The sequence below is a fragment of the Melospiza melodia genome, chromosome 1, assembly GCF_035770615.1.
Source record: "Melospiza melodia melodia isolate bMelMel2 chromosome 1, bMelMel2.pri, whole genome shotgun sequence".
Taxonomy (NCBI): Eukaryota; Metazoa; Chordata; class Aves; order Passeriformes; family Passerellidae; genus Melospiza; species Melospiza melodia.
The window spans coordinates 41,786,294-41,802,387 of record NC_086194.1 but is presented as its reverse complement, the minus strand read 5'-3'; the positions used below and the strand labels follow the sequence as shown (position 1 = coordinate 41,802,387).

Here is a 16,094-nt window from a genome sequence, read left to right as displayed (position 1 = left end):
TTTATCTTTCTTCCAGTATCTCATACCATTGTTTATAATAAAATATATATTTTGCTGATTGTCTGCTTACTAGTATTCTGAATTTGCAGGTCTTATTCAGTTTGGAAGGATCTGATTATTCTTGGTGATTCATACCTTTCATTTGAAAGTAATGGCTAGAAATCAGTGATTTCTGGCAACTTGTATTTGAAGTGATTCACTCGTCAGTCAAAAACATCTCCAAACTTCTGCTGAACAACACACAGCCACTTACAATCATTATTACCTTTATTGAAGTAATGTAAGACTAATTATCCACCTATGTATGTTATTATTCTTGCAACAGTCTAAATGACTGAGCCCTAAAGGCCTTGTGGATGTGTCATGTTACAAATTAAGCTTTCTTAAAACTACTCAGTAGCTTCATGTCACTCTATGCCTTTGTTTAAAAAGTGGGTGATGGTGGGGGAAACCTCTTTGTCATAAAGAAAAAGAGCCCTTTGAGATCATCCATCTCATCAAAATAAGCGTGACAGGCTTTAATATCCTTAATATATTCATGCCCACACATTAAAATGTTGTACATTTTTCTTAATTATGTTCTGCAGTAACTGCATTTGTGTGAACTCTCAGGAAGAAAATGGAATTAATTAACCACCTGGCTTCACCTCCTGTATGAAAAGCAGCAATTTCAGACATCTTTGTGTTTGCTGGAGTATGCTTCATTTTAACCCTTCAGTAATAATGTGTAAAAGAGACAATTTTATTTTTGTGAGGAGGGCAGTGATAATCCAAGGGTTGGATGGTCTTGGTTCTGAGAACTCTCTAGTCCTACGGGATGGGGTGAACCCTCAAAGGTGACTCTGCTGCTATAAGTGGGTAGTTTTGATGTCTAAATACCTTTGGGTTAAGGAGGTTACTGTATCTTGAATTCCCAGGCTAATCTTGAACACAAATTAAGCAGAGATCAGTGTGCTCTTGTTCTGGAATGAGCCAAAGTGCTCTTGTGCTGGAATAAGAGTATCCATAGCAGAGCAGGTCCTTATAAAGGCGAACGTTGGAAAAATGGTTAGATAAACCATTACTATTTGTTGAAAAGAAAAAAGTTTGTAAAAAGTATATAGTGGTCTGTGGGCTTGAATAGAATTTTCACCTTAGTCATTTTACCACATTCTGATTAAATAAACACCCATTTCTAAAATCCTCTTTTGCACTCCACAGGCTTCATAGTCTGATGCCCTTTATTCAGTGCAGAGTGAGAAGTGGGCTGCATGTGTCTTTGTACTCATCCAGATATGTCTCTGGATGAGACTTAGCTAAAATTCTTTGCTAAAATAGTAACCTGATTTTCTGAAAAATGCAGACTGGTCCACACTGGAACCTTACGCAAAATCCACAGTAAATTATGAAGATGTGCTGAGTCCTGTCTAAGGTCTGCTTGCTTTCACAGTAGTTTCTAAGGTTCACAATCATATGAACTACACACCATCAGGATTTCCAGATCCATTTGCAGAATAGGATGTTGAAAGCCTTGCAAATCCCCATTTTACCACATCAGAAGCTTTGGTAGGTTGAGCTCCTTGATCCTGTGAACATGGGTTGCTGTTTTGAGGGCACAGGTCAATTTAGCAGAGTATCCTGTCTCTGGCAGTGGCCATCAGCTGGGGATTAGAGAAAGCATACAGAATCATTACAAATATAAAGTAGTAGAAGCTTCAAATACACATCCTAACTAAGGGTTCAGTTTCCAAGGAGTGGTGCTTTTGGACTTTCAGACCTAATTAATTGTTTCCAGGCTGTTGAGTTAAACAGACTTTAGGCCCTTTTCCTCAGGCATTTCCTAGCTCTTACACTCATTGATATTTTTGACTTAGTTCTATTAAAACATTTTGAAACAATTAATAATTCTTCTCTGATGACACTTCAAAGTTTCTACTTTTCATTCTAATGCAGAATGAACTCTAAGAAAAATTGTATGAAGTAGAGCTTCCCATTTTTTTCTTAACCCTGCATTTCAAACATGGTGCACAACTTTTTTGTCTTATTTTCTCCAGTTTTCTGTGTGTATTAAGTACATTATGGGCTTTGTAATATGCACCTTATCATTTTGCTTTTTGTGTTACAGTATGCTGTTGTCATGGCTGTTAGGTGCTTTTCTACTTGCCACTGTTCCCTATGTTAAGGAATTTGTTTCTCTTGTTTAATTGTGTGTGTACCTTTTTTTTGTGCCTCTCTCTTTTACAGTGCCATTACTCCATGAAGAAGGCAGCCTCCTTCCTGGGAATTGGTACAGAGAATGTGTACTTCATCAAAACAGATGAAAGGTAAGAATGCAAAAGCCATGACTGATCTCTGAGCCTTTGTAAAATGCAGTAGTGCTGTACGTAACTAACCTGTTTGAATGTAACTGAAAAAGTTTTAAATCTGTGTCCCTTAGAGGTAAGATGATACCTGAGGAACTGGAGAAACAAGTCCAGCGGGCCAGGAAAGAGGTGAGAGGGGGAGAGAGAGTGTGAAGGAGAGAGGAGTGTGTGCAGACTGTGTGCTTGTGTCTGAGTGAAAGGAAGGAAAACTAAGAGTGACCAAAATCTTAAAAGTAGGGCAGTTAATGTAACAATGTCTTTCTTACAGGTACAATCGGTTTACCACAAACTTGTGGAACAAGCCAAGGCTTATGGGTTCTACACTCTTAAAAGGGAGGAAAATTCCACAGGGTGTTTACTGCTAATGAAAGTCCTGAGTACAATGCTGCTCTGAAGTATTTAGCACATTTCTTATAGGATTTCCTTTGCCCTTGATCCTTTTTTAAATGGATGCAGTATGTTTTCCTAAAACAGGTTTTCAGTTAATTACAGCAGCTATTGCTCTATTGCCTCTGCAGTGAGCAGCAACTGTAACATGTGGCTTAGTCTCTAAAACTGTCTTACAAGCTTCAAATGCTAAATTCTGTCCTTTCTATTATTCTACTGAGGGGGCAGAGAAGTGCCTCTTTTCCCCTAGGGACTTTGCCAAGTAGGAAGTCAAAGGCAAGAATTTGGAAAGGCACTGATGTGTATTTGGACAACATTAACACACATTCCCACAATCTCTAAGGCAGTCCTTACCTATAGTCAACATAATTTATTTTAGAGAGCTTGAAGGACTGAATGTGACCTCCAAGAGGATCTTCTTTTGGCTTGGTTAGCTCACCCTATTTCTCATTTCCAGTTTGTGCATCAGAGCAGTAAAATTCAAAGCTCAGCTCTTAGTCCATGATGAGTGAATACAAAGCAGCTAGTGCAATGTTCATGGCATAGATGATACTTCCATGGAATTCTGTCTTGGAAATCTGCTTTTGTGGCTGATAGAAAAGCCAAGGCAGCCCTGTCCTGTCCTGCACTGGCATGGCCACAACAGCTTACAGTAAGTTCTGATTTGGATACATTTTCTGCCAAAAAAACATCTCTTATTTGAGTTTCATGCTGATAACATAGCTATTGATACATGGGGGCCCTGATGACCTAGCAAATTCTCTTCTTTGCCTCCTTCCCTACTTCTGAGAAATACAACCTATACTCATTTGAGCAAGCTGGGGGGGAAAAAGGGACTGAAATGAAATAAAGTAATGGGAAGCAGGCTTGCAGGAGAATCATCTCTTTGCTTTTGCAAAAACAGTATCTTATTTGTTCTTGTAACAATATGTAATGGTCATTTGAAAGAAATCATCTGGCATTTGTGATTTTTTTGAAAAGGTCTACCTCAGTATGGTACCTCACAAATAAAAACAAAATGCTTTGCTTGCAGGAAAACACGATTTCACTTGCATTTTAAAGGAAGTTACAGGTGTACTGGAAGGTTTTCATTTAATCAGAGCTTCAGTGTGTCTGTCCAGCTGTGTCTGTTACAACTTTTACGGAAGGATGCCTCAGTAAATTACAGTAAATATTCTAATGACTCTAGACAACAGAAGATGTGTTTGCTGATGACTGAAGCACAAAATGATCACTAAATATGAAAGGCAAGAGTCTTCTCTTTTTAGAGAACTTAGGCAGGAAGACTAGATTAACTATATTGTCAAGAGTAATAAAAATGTAATTCCCTTCTTTGTGGGAAAAAGTATAATGGTAGCAATTACTGGAATTTGTAGATATCTGAGACTTTTCCCTGTATGCAGTTGTGCTACCAATTGGCTGCTTGAGAGCCTTTGACTTTGATGTAGCTGTGAGACAAAATTGCTGGGAACACTAATAGAAAATAGATGTGTTGGATACATCTTTGCCTCACTTGCAAGAGTTCTGTACTCAAGATTCAGGCTGATTTGTAAGTTTGATTAAATATTGTGGGACCTTGTACTCAGAATAAATTACCAAGAAGTGAATTAAAGGCTGGTAAGTCTTTGTGAATGTATGAGATTAATTTAAGTTCATTCCAATGTTACTTTTCACTGCTTTAGCCATTTGTAAAGAAAATCTAAAATACAAATAAATCATAATTACGTACCATTCTAACAGTCTTCTACACTGTAAAGAAGGATAAAACTGTCAGAGTGTAAATGTGATATAAGCCTGTCTGTCTCTGTAGATGCTTAAAGTGGCAATATTTAAAAAAAAAAGAAAAAAAGAAATCATATTTCAGCTGGGTGAAGATACATGGAAGACTTGTGTGGAGTTTGATTTTTCAGCTGATGTCTGATTTCACTAAGGCTCCATTGAGTTACACACTTACATCATCTGAGAGATCTAATTCACTGCCAATGAACTTGAGTGTTCCCAGCTTGCACAATCCAATGACACCCTGGGAGCCCCTGCAGTAGGTGTGTTGTCATTCTGCAGGCCAGGTGCTGAACTGTGCAGAGCAGGTCTTTCAGCAGGCACTTCCCAGCAGTGAGACTGCACAGTCACTGCTGGGGCAGACACCCTCAATTTCATGGAGCTGCTACAGACTCTCATGGACTACTTTCATGGAGTTGCTGCAGTTTCTGCTCCTAAGCAGAGCCAACACAGATCTGCAAGGATCTGTGAGCCAGAATGCTGCTAGCTGAAGGGAAGCAAAGATGGATGGCTGTCAGTGGCTGTCTGAGACCCCAGCCTGACAAAAGCTTTCCTTATCCCACCTGACTGACCTGAACACCATCTGAGATTTCCAGCAGTCTCTCTCCTAACATTCAGTTACTGTCTTCAGCCCTTCTTCTTTCCCAGACAGGAGTGGGAGCAAGGGAATAGCACTGAGCTGCAGGTCAGGCGTGGGATCAGACAGCAGTGACTGTCCCTGTCATGGAGTGCACCAATGGCTGAAGGCAAATCACCTTCCCTAGCTGAAGTTTCCTCTTCACCAGGCAGAGAACCGGGGTCTTGTAGAGACAGTGCAGGTGGAAACCCTAAAGGGATGAGCCCTTTCCTTGCATGGGTAGTCTGCTGGCTGAGCTAATTGCTTTATTTTATCAGTCAGAATGACAGCATATATGGTAGTGAGATGTGAAAGACTGAGAATTGAAAATCAGTGTATAAAGAGACATGTCATATATCCGGTATGTTTTGATTTTGACAAAAGTAGCATATGTCAAAACAGTCTGAAGCTGCGGAAGTCTGCCCTGGGATGGTGTTAAGTAGAAATGGAAAATGCCTTTTCTTTTTTTAAATGGGAAAAAAAAAAAGAAAAAGAGATCCAGCACTATTAAATGCAGTACCTTCTGCTGGGAAACTAAAATGTGGATTGTCACATCTTTGTCCTACTTTCCTAGATCTTTTTATACTTCAGCTCTGCAAGTATACAAGGAAGAGATGAACAGTGCAAATGATAACTTTTTTTTTGTTTTGAATCCTATTGCAGGGGTCAGCACCATTTCTTGTCTGTGCTACAGCAGGCACAACTGTGCTGGGAGCATTTGATCCTCTGGATAAAATTGCTGATATCTGTGAAAAGCATGGCCTCTGGCTTCATGTTGATGTGAGTTTGTATACTGCATGGTTTTGTTTAGCACTGCTTTTTTATAATTGCTCTTTGACTGTTGATATTTCTTTTTTAGAAGCTGGGCTCTAATAACATTTCTTTTTCCTTACATAGAGACCAGAAATATGTTCTGATTTGACTCTGTTACATATGCTGCAAAACAGCAAATAACTTGGTTCTGACAAGCAGCCAAAACCGTTCTGTTATTGTCAGGTTGTAGTTCAAAATTATTTTATAATCAATTTCTTCTTCTTGCTACCTCCTAAAAATGCTTCAAGAGTGATATACAAACATAAGTTTTGATTGTCCCCACATTCTGTTGGGGAAGAGACCCATTAGAATTATGTGTGAGGTTCATACAGGTTAAAATAAAGATATGCTTTCTGACTCAATCAGTCATAAATTAGTCTGTTTCATATTTACAGATTTGAATTTCCTGTATATATCCTTACATTTTCCTAAATGGTTCAGAAATTTTTCTCTTTTAAAAAAATTCTTTGTAATTTTAGGTTTGGATATTAAAATCCTGTAATGAATCTTTTTTGAATATTTACTGTGCCTTTTTATGATTTGAAAGAGTTAGCTCTAAATGTATTTTTCTAAAGATAGGCCACTTCATTTTTTCTAAAATTGCATTCTCTTTATAATTGCAATGCCACAAATCCAGAATTATAGTTGGCTAGATTAAAAGTCATGGAGCAATAAGAGAATCTGGAGCAATATTTGTGGAGATTTCCAAACCCGCTCTAAATTTCTGAAATGTTTGTATAATGTTGAGTATCTAAAGAAGGATCACGTAGGCAGTGATACATGTTTCAAATAAATGTCTCACAGACATTAATAAATAAAGTCACTGTAGGTATGAGTCAAAAGAATTTTCTTATATTCTTGGAGACAAAAATGCAGAATTTAGGCCAAATATTTAAAATGTCTGCCAAGCCTCATGGCTGTGTGCTGCTGGGAAGAACTCATCAGATTTTCAGCAGGAGGGCAACACTGCTGTTACACAACTCTCTTGTGTGTCTGTGTATGGCTGGTGGAGGGAGGGATGTGGTTGGAATCTGTGTTGGACCTTAGGTGGGTCAGACAGATGTGGCTGGAGCCATCTCCAGTGGCTGTAGGAGAACAATGAGCAGTCTCCCTGCAGCTGAACTCAAATATGGTGGGATGAGCCTGGGTCCTGTTCTGAACCTTAGTGAGTTGTTAGTCTTTTGAAAAGAACTAGCTTTATTCTTCTGAATTTGCCTCATGTTAAGCTAAGTTAAAAGTGTCCAGGGATATCTTTACGTTATTTTCTGTTTTGAAATGACTGTAGTTGTCAGATGTTAATTGTTTCCCAGTAGAAGGACAAATGTCCAGTGATAAATTGAGTTTGCAGTCTGGAATATCAATTGTTCTCTTAAGATGTGATTCATGTTATGAACCTCTCAGTGGTTCTCAGAAGTTCTATCAGTATTTTCTCTATTTTTCACACTATATAAAGGATTGGGTGGATGGCTGTTTCTCTAATTTTTTTTTTTTTGTTAAAAGTTTCTAGCTGTATTTATAAGAGGACAAGTTATAGGGAAAGACTGAAAGCTTTCCCCAGAGGTGACATCTGGCATACATGTATGTACAAGTGTGCAATGGTAAAATGAGCAGACTGTGATTCTTAGTGTAACATTTTTTCCCTCACAGCACCACTAGAAAGAGATTTACTGAAATTGTATGTGAGCAGGTACAGTGAGACTGAGTCTCTACCATTCAGAAAGACTATAAGAAACACAGAGAAGGATTGTTTTTTTCTTTTTTTTTTTTTTTTTTTTAGCAAGAATACCTCTTACCACTATAGGATCGAATGTAAAATTTTTGAAATCTTTGAGAATCTACAATCTGCTGAAAGGCCTGGCTTCATGTGGAATGATTTACACATTATGCAGTCTACAAAGTATTCTGCTGTTTAGGCCTGCTGTAACTTTGAAGGAAAAAAAAAGAGTACAGTGCAATTAAAACAGAGTATAACCCAGGTTAAGTGCTGTCTAATGTAGAACTTTTTGTGTATCATTAATAGGCATCAGGATTATCTACTGTAAGTGCTCTCACAAGCTGTTACTAAGGATATCTTATATGAATGTCAGTGGTGTTTTTTCCAGATTTACACTGATTTATTTAATTTCAGAATATTTTCTGATCCCATAAATTGATGTGTTTGCCTTAGGGACACTCTTTTCATTAAATATGAAATGATAAAGCTTGTGATACTTAGGAAGGGCAAAAGGGAGAATGTCAACAGAAATTCACTGAGCTTCAGGAAGATAAATTTCAATAAAGCCAGAAATAGTAGATAAGCTCTGACATGAAGACAAACCAGAGAGGAAAAGCGAGTTAAGGAAAATGTTTTAAGAAGATAATACCAGTAGGTCCAAACTGCCCTGGCAGTCAGGCAGTTCAGTCAAGCCTAAGAGCAAAGGCTGTACCAAGCTTATTTTGTTCACAGTGCAGCACTCCAGTAGCTTATTGTATTTTAACCTCCATCTCTGATGCCTTTCTTAATAACTTGTTTTGTATCATCAATATGCCTCCAGCATTTGTGTATGCCATGTATTGTCTTCACGTAGCTTTAAATGCTATGTGTGAGTATTTTTTCCCTGGTGGTCCTGACTATTTTTTTTCTCCTATTATTAGGCCTGTAGAGAAAATCAGGCTTGACCTATTCGCCCATGCTTAGGTAATTAGCTTAATCAGGCAGTGCACACTGTGATTTCCATCATTTAGCTGTAAATGATTTGTTGCCTATGAAACAGAAATTTTCTCGTACCTTGTTGCCAATTACATTGTGAGGGACACAGGTTGATAAGGGCTGTGTTTTGACCTCCCCTGTGTGGATCTCAGCTGCATTTGTCTTAAAATGTGTCATTCTAGTTTGATCAATCTGCCCTCCTTCTGTAGTCCCTTGGATGGAAGAGAGGCAGTCAACTTCACTTGTTGACTTTGCAATATCTCATCAAAAAGCCAGAGAAACCTGCCAAGAAGCAGTTCTGGTAGCGAGTGAAAACCTGGCTGGAAAACCATTCCCACAGAGCAGTTACCAGTGGTTCTTTGAAGGGAGAAAAACATTTGAGCAGGATTCCACAAAGGTCTGTCTTAGGGTAGAAATTATCTGGTATTTTTGTTAAACCACTTGGATGAAAAAGAATGTGCTGACAAATTTGAAAATGACATAAGACTTCTGACAAAGGCAGTGGGAGGACAGGATTAGAAATCAAAGGGATTTTGACAATTTGAGAAAAAAGTGGAAAAACTAGGCTACAGTTCAATAGAGATAGAATTCTCAGCTGCAGTAATCAAGTACACAGACAGGCTGGGGAGTGTTGACTAGATAGCAGATCTTTACTGTAAAGCCCAGATATTTTCCTAGTTCACAAATCAGTGATATTTTCAAATAGAGTTAAATACCTTTCAGAATTGAATAAAGGAGGTACATAAAAGGATTCTTTCTTTCTGCTTCACACGCCATCTGCTTTATCTAAATTTTGTCCAAATAAAAAGATGCAGTTCAAGAAGGCTCTACAGGAGAAAGATTAGAAAATGGGAAACAATGTAAATAAACATAATCATATTTACAAATTATGACCAATGAGAAAAGATGGAAAGCACTGATGTTATTTAAACTAGAAAAACAAAATAAGCAGAATATAACAGTCTACAGAAGCTTCAAAAGGTGCTGCTAAAAGAAAGGGACTAATCTGTTCCCTGACCACTGGAGGTGTGACAAATGGTAACATTGTTTAGGACTGACACTTTAAATTAAAATGGTGTTATTCCTGTTACACACAAATTATGTGGTTAAATTGTGCAGCCTCCATCATTAGAGAGGCCTTTAAAACCAGACAAAGCCAGTGATTTTCAGTCTCTTTCAATGCCTTCTCCTTCACGGTGTTTTGTGGTTTTTATTTGTTTTGGTTGATTTTGTGGTTTTTAGGTATTTTTGTTAGTTATTATTGTTGCTGTTGGGTTTTTTGTGGTTTTGTTTGTTTGTTTGTTTTCTTGTTTTTTTTCTTGTTTTGTTTGGTTTTTTTTCTAGCCCTGGATCCTTAAGCACTTTCTCTTTGAATTGGGTAAAGAATCATGGATCACAAATTCATCTAGTATTACTGTGGCTCAAGTAGATTAATGTTATTTCTGTCATCTAGATCTACAGTGATATTCTTTTAAAAAAAGGCAGAAAGTAGGGCCAACAATGCTGTGGAGGCAGGAATTGCTGGTCTCTGTCTGTATTTTATTTTTCACTTCAGTGCTAATTACATGTGTAGTTGGTCCATGATTAATAATCTCTAAAAAGATGTAGTTGAGAGAAATGAGAGGAGTAGGGCTTTGGGGTGGCACTGTTGAGATGACCTCTCAACTGCCTTTTTAGTCTTGTTTTCCACAAACAGTGTAAGAATGTCAACTTTTTCAAACACGGAAATTTTGGATGCAAATTTTTAACAATGTATTATATTTTAAAGAGTTGTTTATATGAGAGGAGTAGTATTTGTCTCTTGTATTAGTTTGATTGTCATCCCATAGCAGGGCAAATTTGGACTACCTGGAGAAAAAAAGTTGCAAGTCATGGTACTGCAGGATTACCATGAAGTTTGAGGCAAAATAATTTCCTACCTCAGGTCCCACCTGTAGTCTTGTACAGCAGCCCTTGTCTCAGGAAGGATGCTGTGAGCATGACAATGTAAAATATGATTTGATTTATTAATGTGTGGCATTAATGAGGATGACTTTTTAAGACAAGTTAATAACTTTCATCTCCCTTGTGAGCCTTTGCCATCCTGTCTCCCAGAGATAACTGATCTCATTCCTAATGTATGGCCTGTGAAGCAAATACCAATGATGAACTCATATATCAGCTATCACATATTTTTATTTCAATGAAAGAAAAAAACCCCCAAAACCAAACAAGCATATATTTTCTATGCTTAGGTCAGGAATCTTTACATCAGCAACTTTCTTCTTCTTTACAATTTTTTTTTTAATAAACTGAGTCCAAATTTATGAACTGAGTCAGTTTTGTGGACTGATGTCTTTTGTGTGTCTCTGAAGAGCTTTGCTTGCTTCACAGGTAGTTCGCTTAAGTACATTCTGCCTTCATGGGTATTGAAAATACTTTTATATATTTATTTATCTAGCAGTAACTTCTCAAATGCTCTGTGTGACATGTTTAATGTTTGCATGGTCTCCTCACCTTTCCATTGTGGATAAATGTTATTGTTTGGGAGCTGAAGGTTCACAGACCAGATCCTTGCAGAATTCATGAAAAAGTATCACATTCCCTAATTCAAATTGTCCAGAAATTAAACATATGTAATAAAAAACTAGTTGTCTGCGTTCCTTCTATAGTCCCTGGAGAGACACATCTGCCAAAAGTATCACCCAAAGATGAATGTCTAGGTTAGATGGAAGTAAAAAAGGAGTTTCAGTGAAGAGCTCCTCACTACAGAGAAGGTCTAAGTGACTCTTAGAGCACACACTTAGTTCTTAGGTGAGCTGAGAGAGTTCTCAGTAATTTTAAGCTCATTTGGGTTGCTGGTGACAGAAATGCTGCTATTGCTCACTGACATACTTTGCTTTTCATATCTCTGCAAAATCTGAGCCTGGCCTTTGCAATTGCCAGAGATTATCTCTGCCCACTGTTTCCCCTGTGAAATTCTCAGAAAGGAATTGGCTAGCAGGAGGAAGATGTGCAAAGTGGGGCTTTCTGCTGTCACTGAGAGTTTAAGGCCAGGGGAAAGGAAGCAACAACAGGTATCAGGTATTTTTGGTATCAGGAGTGAGTCTGGTTATGCAAGGACATTTCAGTTCATTGCCTTTGCTTACTCAGAAGGACCACTCTGGTTTGTGGCTCATGTTCTGGCACAGACCACAACCTCCTCTATTTCAGGCATAGCCCCAGGCTGCTGTCTTTATTTCAGGAGGTGTAACTAAAGGCAAAATGTAGCCCACTGACCGTGTAGTAAACAAAGTTTTAAATGAGATAAGACACCTTTAGAAATTATTAGTTGAAGTATTATCAAAAATAATATTTTCTTGCTCTGTAAATGTTCCAACAGGCTTCTTGGGGTGGCTCAGCTTTGATATCAAGGAAGCATCGCAGACTTCTTCATGGTATCCACAGGTAAGTCAATTGAATCTATTTACTAGGGATTGAGGTGGAAGTTAGGTGCCCTGTTGGCTTCCATAAGTGCTGCATTTTTAAAAATAGTTGGAGAGATTTCTGAACCTGTGGTGGGTGTGGGTGCATGGGAAATCTGATTTGTCTGCTTGGATTGTGTTTGGTCTTTTTTGATTCTTAAGTACCCATGATTATAGATGCAATTTTCACCTCCCTTTCTCTATTTATGATTTTTGCAGAGCTGATTCTGTTGCCTGGAATCCCCATAAAATGCTGTTGGCAGGAATCCAGTGCTGTGCTCTTCTGGTGAAAGATAATTCTGTAAGCCCTCCTGACCTTTTTTTATTTTCTTTTCCTTTTTTCCTTTTTTTTTTTTTTTGTATTCTAATAAGCTGTCATTGCTGTAAAATAAAAGTGGAAATAATTAGGAAACAGCTGAAAGTCAGTTTTACTATACTGCAGTACAAAGGCTGAATTATATTATTTTGAATTTCACCACTTAATTAATAAAGGGTGAATAAAAGAGAAGGGTAAAAACAATCCAAATCACTGTACTCACTAGTGGTCAAATTTTGCAGCTGGTGCCCTTGCTAGTTAACTTCTGCACATAATTTGCATTCAGAATGGAGTATTTTGTCACCTGGGCCTGGCACACTCAGCCACTGAGCTCATCAAAGCCCTCAGAATAGCTGCCATCCATGGGGACTGCAGCAGTGCTGTGTCTGCTTAAGGCAGGCAGAGCTCATCTGCACCTCCCCTTGCACTGGAGGAAGCACCAGACTGGGAGTCAGAGCACATCCAGGTAAAGGTGCTGAGCCTTCTGCCCACACTCTATCAGTTTGTCCTCATCAGCAGGGTGATTTAGACTTCCCAAAAGCCATGACTAATTTAGAGGTCTAGCAGGAAAACAGCAGAGCTCTGATCTCAAGATGACTTTGCAACGTAGCGAAAGTCCTTTCTTGCGTCTTTGTGGCATTCTTTTATCTCAAAAAAACCCCCAAACAAACAGTAAGAGGTTCATTATTTCAACCTTCATTTAAAAATCAGACCTGGTAAAATTTATGCCAACTGGCCATCGTTATGAGTGAATTTTACCTTATACTCCATAGGTTATAACAGACTGAACCTCACGATGACATTGAGCCCCTAAGGTTTGCATTGCTGTTTTGTGGCTGTGGTTTGTAAATTGCTTTTATAAATCTCTGTCAAAACAACTGATATTTTCTATTCAGCTGCTGGGGTTACCTATCCATGTAATTTGTTATGAACTTCTTTTGGTAAGAGCTGATGAGGACCAAAGAGTGTACTTGCTAATCAGCACTCTCTTGTAGCTGATTGCTCTAGGTCAGGGGTGAGACCTGGCAGGACAGTAAGGAGAACTGTGCCACCTCATTTCCTTACATTAGAGCCTGTGAGATTGAATAGGATTATATTTCAGTGTTACCATCCATCACTTTATTCTGAGCTGAAAAACAAACAGAATAATGTTATTGACTAAGATTAATGCAGTATCTTAATTGCAAGCTTGGGAAGATTTCAATGCTGTATTTTTAACTAATTAGGCCTAGTACATTGATATTGCCCCAGGTAATGATTAGGCTACTTTGACTGAATTGTGGAAATTTCTCAGGAAGATAAAGGAAAGAAATGTAGAGGATTGAACTGTTCTAGCTGCTCTAGCCTTTCAAGTCACTTTATGAACACTGTTCCAACTTCAGGGCTCTGGCAGCCTTTTAGTGGTTCCCTTCTGTGCAGTGTAAGGTCTGGTAGAGTGATCCCATTCCCCTTTTAAATGACAGCCAGGCAATATTGTGTTAGAAATACTTGTAAATTTGAGTCTTAGGTCTTTGAGGGGTGAAAACAGAAGTACTATGGATTGCAGCATCAGATCCATGTTGTACAGTGAGAAATGTTTGGAATGCAGAAGATTTGGCAGCATTGGGAAGAAAGGTTGTTTTACTCTGTCTGCTTCCTGGGAAATTGGCTCTTACTCATTTTGTGTATGTGCCAGTGAAGTCTTTATATGCAAACAGACACACATACAGATTTGAGTACTTTCTTATTAACTAGCTGGAATATAAATCCTTAAGAAAAAAAGATCAAATGCATATTTGAGACACTTTGACAGAGAAGTGTTGCTTCACTTTGATCCTCTCCATACAAGAAGAGGCAGCTGAATCCAGTTTCCCATTAAAAATGCTATTTTTGCACCAGTAAGAGAAGGAAAAAGTACATGTATCATTTCTCACTTGGGAGCTTGTTCCACTTCTGAAGCACATAAATACCTATGGCTAAGATGAAGCACATGTTTGTATGTGAACATAATTCCTTCACACTGTGGTTAGGATGCATCAGTGGGAACTGGATGCTGAGATGTGAGCTGGAAGACTCTGGCACACGCTGCTCTCTGAGTGAGTGTTCAAGGAACCTAAGGTAGATTCTGAAGTTCTGAATTCTCCAAGAAATCAAAGCAGCAAAATGTTAATTATGAATGTTAAGTCCCATTTGTGGATTACCCTAATTCCCTTTGAAAGACTGATTAAGAAAGTTTTGTTAGCCCATCTTCCCATTTGCATTGAAGTCCATTTGGAAATTTTGAATACTTCAGAATTAGGCTTAGTTGATTATAAGTGAGCAAATTAATCCCCTTCAGTTTTTCTTCTTCTCCTTCGTACTTTCTGTATGAAAGTTAATCTTTAGAAGATGTCATCACATTTCAGTTGTTCTGGTAACACTGTAATTTCCCATTAACATAGGTAATAGTGGCTTTTTTTGGTTTGGGTTTTTCTTTTGCCATATTTCTTCAATGGGGTTTAGCAGTGTTATTATATTTAAGACACTACAACTGACTTGTTAGAATGAAACATTGTAATTAAATATTTTCCTGTACAGATTAAAAAAAAAAAAAACTGATAAAAAAAGATTAACTGCAGTGAAATGCTGATAAAAGAGTATTTTCCAGCTTTAGTGAAACAAAATTGGAATATTTCCAAGGAAGGTAGACATAGAAAAGAGATGTAAGTGTTTGGCTTGATTAGAAGAGAGAAGCAATTTCACCAAAGGGAAAGAAAGATTGGCTAATCCTTTGTAAAAGCTCAGATCAATGGCTGTAGTTCTTCAGTGCTTAAAGTACTCAAGAAGTGCTCATCAATTCGTTTTTCACTGCCATGCCCTGAGTAACTTTCATCACTTCTCCAAGATCGTCTTAGTCAGAAAACACTGGTATTGCTGAATCATGAATTGCAGTGACTGTTTAAATGCAAACCTAGATGGACCAATAATCTAAAAACATTGGTGAACCCAGTTTTGGTCTTATATATTCTCAAAACGCTAAGAATTAGTGTTGGGTTGTACATACTCCCTTAAAAACCACAGAGTTACTCCAGTTTGTCCTTGCTGTCATCCATATCTGTGTGAATATTATCTACATATTAACAGAGAACTGTTTATCACGACTGCCAAAGTTCTGTGACTCATGAGAGTGAAGCACTGGTTTAGGTAATTCAGAATCAGTTCTAGGTAATAAGCAGAATTTTTACTTCTTAGTTAAGAATAACATCTCAACGTAGCTAATGAAATCTCATTTTAGTGCAGAATATAATTGATTAAGGTGATGATGGCAGCTATCCACATGTAATCTCTTCCTCATCATTAGCAATATAGAGATATCTACCTCCTTGATTCCCCTCTAGAGCAGCTGCAGGAAATGCTCTGTTCTCATCGCTTTTGCTTGGGTTTAATACAACTGAGAGCTCCTTCTCACCTCTCAAAACACGTTGCTGTAGTGTCCTTTAACACTACATTGCTTTTGACAATTTTCAAGTATGCTATTCAAAAGGCTGTCCTTATTGCCTCAGAAAAGGCAAATCAGGGAGAGGCCTGTCTTGGGGAAAAAGATATTTTATTAATGAAATTGAAATTCACTTTTGACTAGCAATGGAAATGGAAAGAGATCAGAAGACTTGCTGTAGGTAAGTCTCTTCAATGAGAAAAATATATTGAATTATGAAACTGGAGCTCTTGCCTTCAGTATCAATATTTTTTC

General features: G+C 38.0%; 1 protein-coding gene across 4 annotated transcripts in view; it reads left to right on the top strand.

Moving 5' to 3' along the window:
* The window catches only part of GADL1 (glutamate decarboxylase like 1), an 80,955-nt gene that overhangs the window by 20,757 nt on the left and 44,104 nt on the right, over positions 1–16,094 (top strand). For all 4 annotated transcript variants that reach the window (XM_063155139.1, XM_063155148.1, XM_063155157.1 and 1 more), the window contains exons 7-11: positions 2,224–2,303; positions 2,417–2,471; positions 5,788–5,904; positions 11,988–12,052; positions 12,289–12,370. In XM_063155139.1, coding sequence (XP_063011209.1) covers positions 2,224–2,303; positions 2,417–2,471; positions 5,788–5,904; positions 11,988–12,052; positions 12,289–12,370 — 399 coding nt within the window. The remainder of the gene's footprint in view (positions 1–2,223; positions 2,304–2,416; positions 2,472–5,787; positions 5,905–11,987; positions 12,053–12,288; positions 12,371–16,094) is intronic.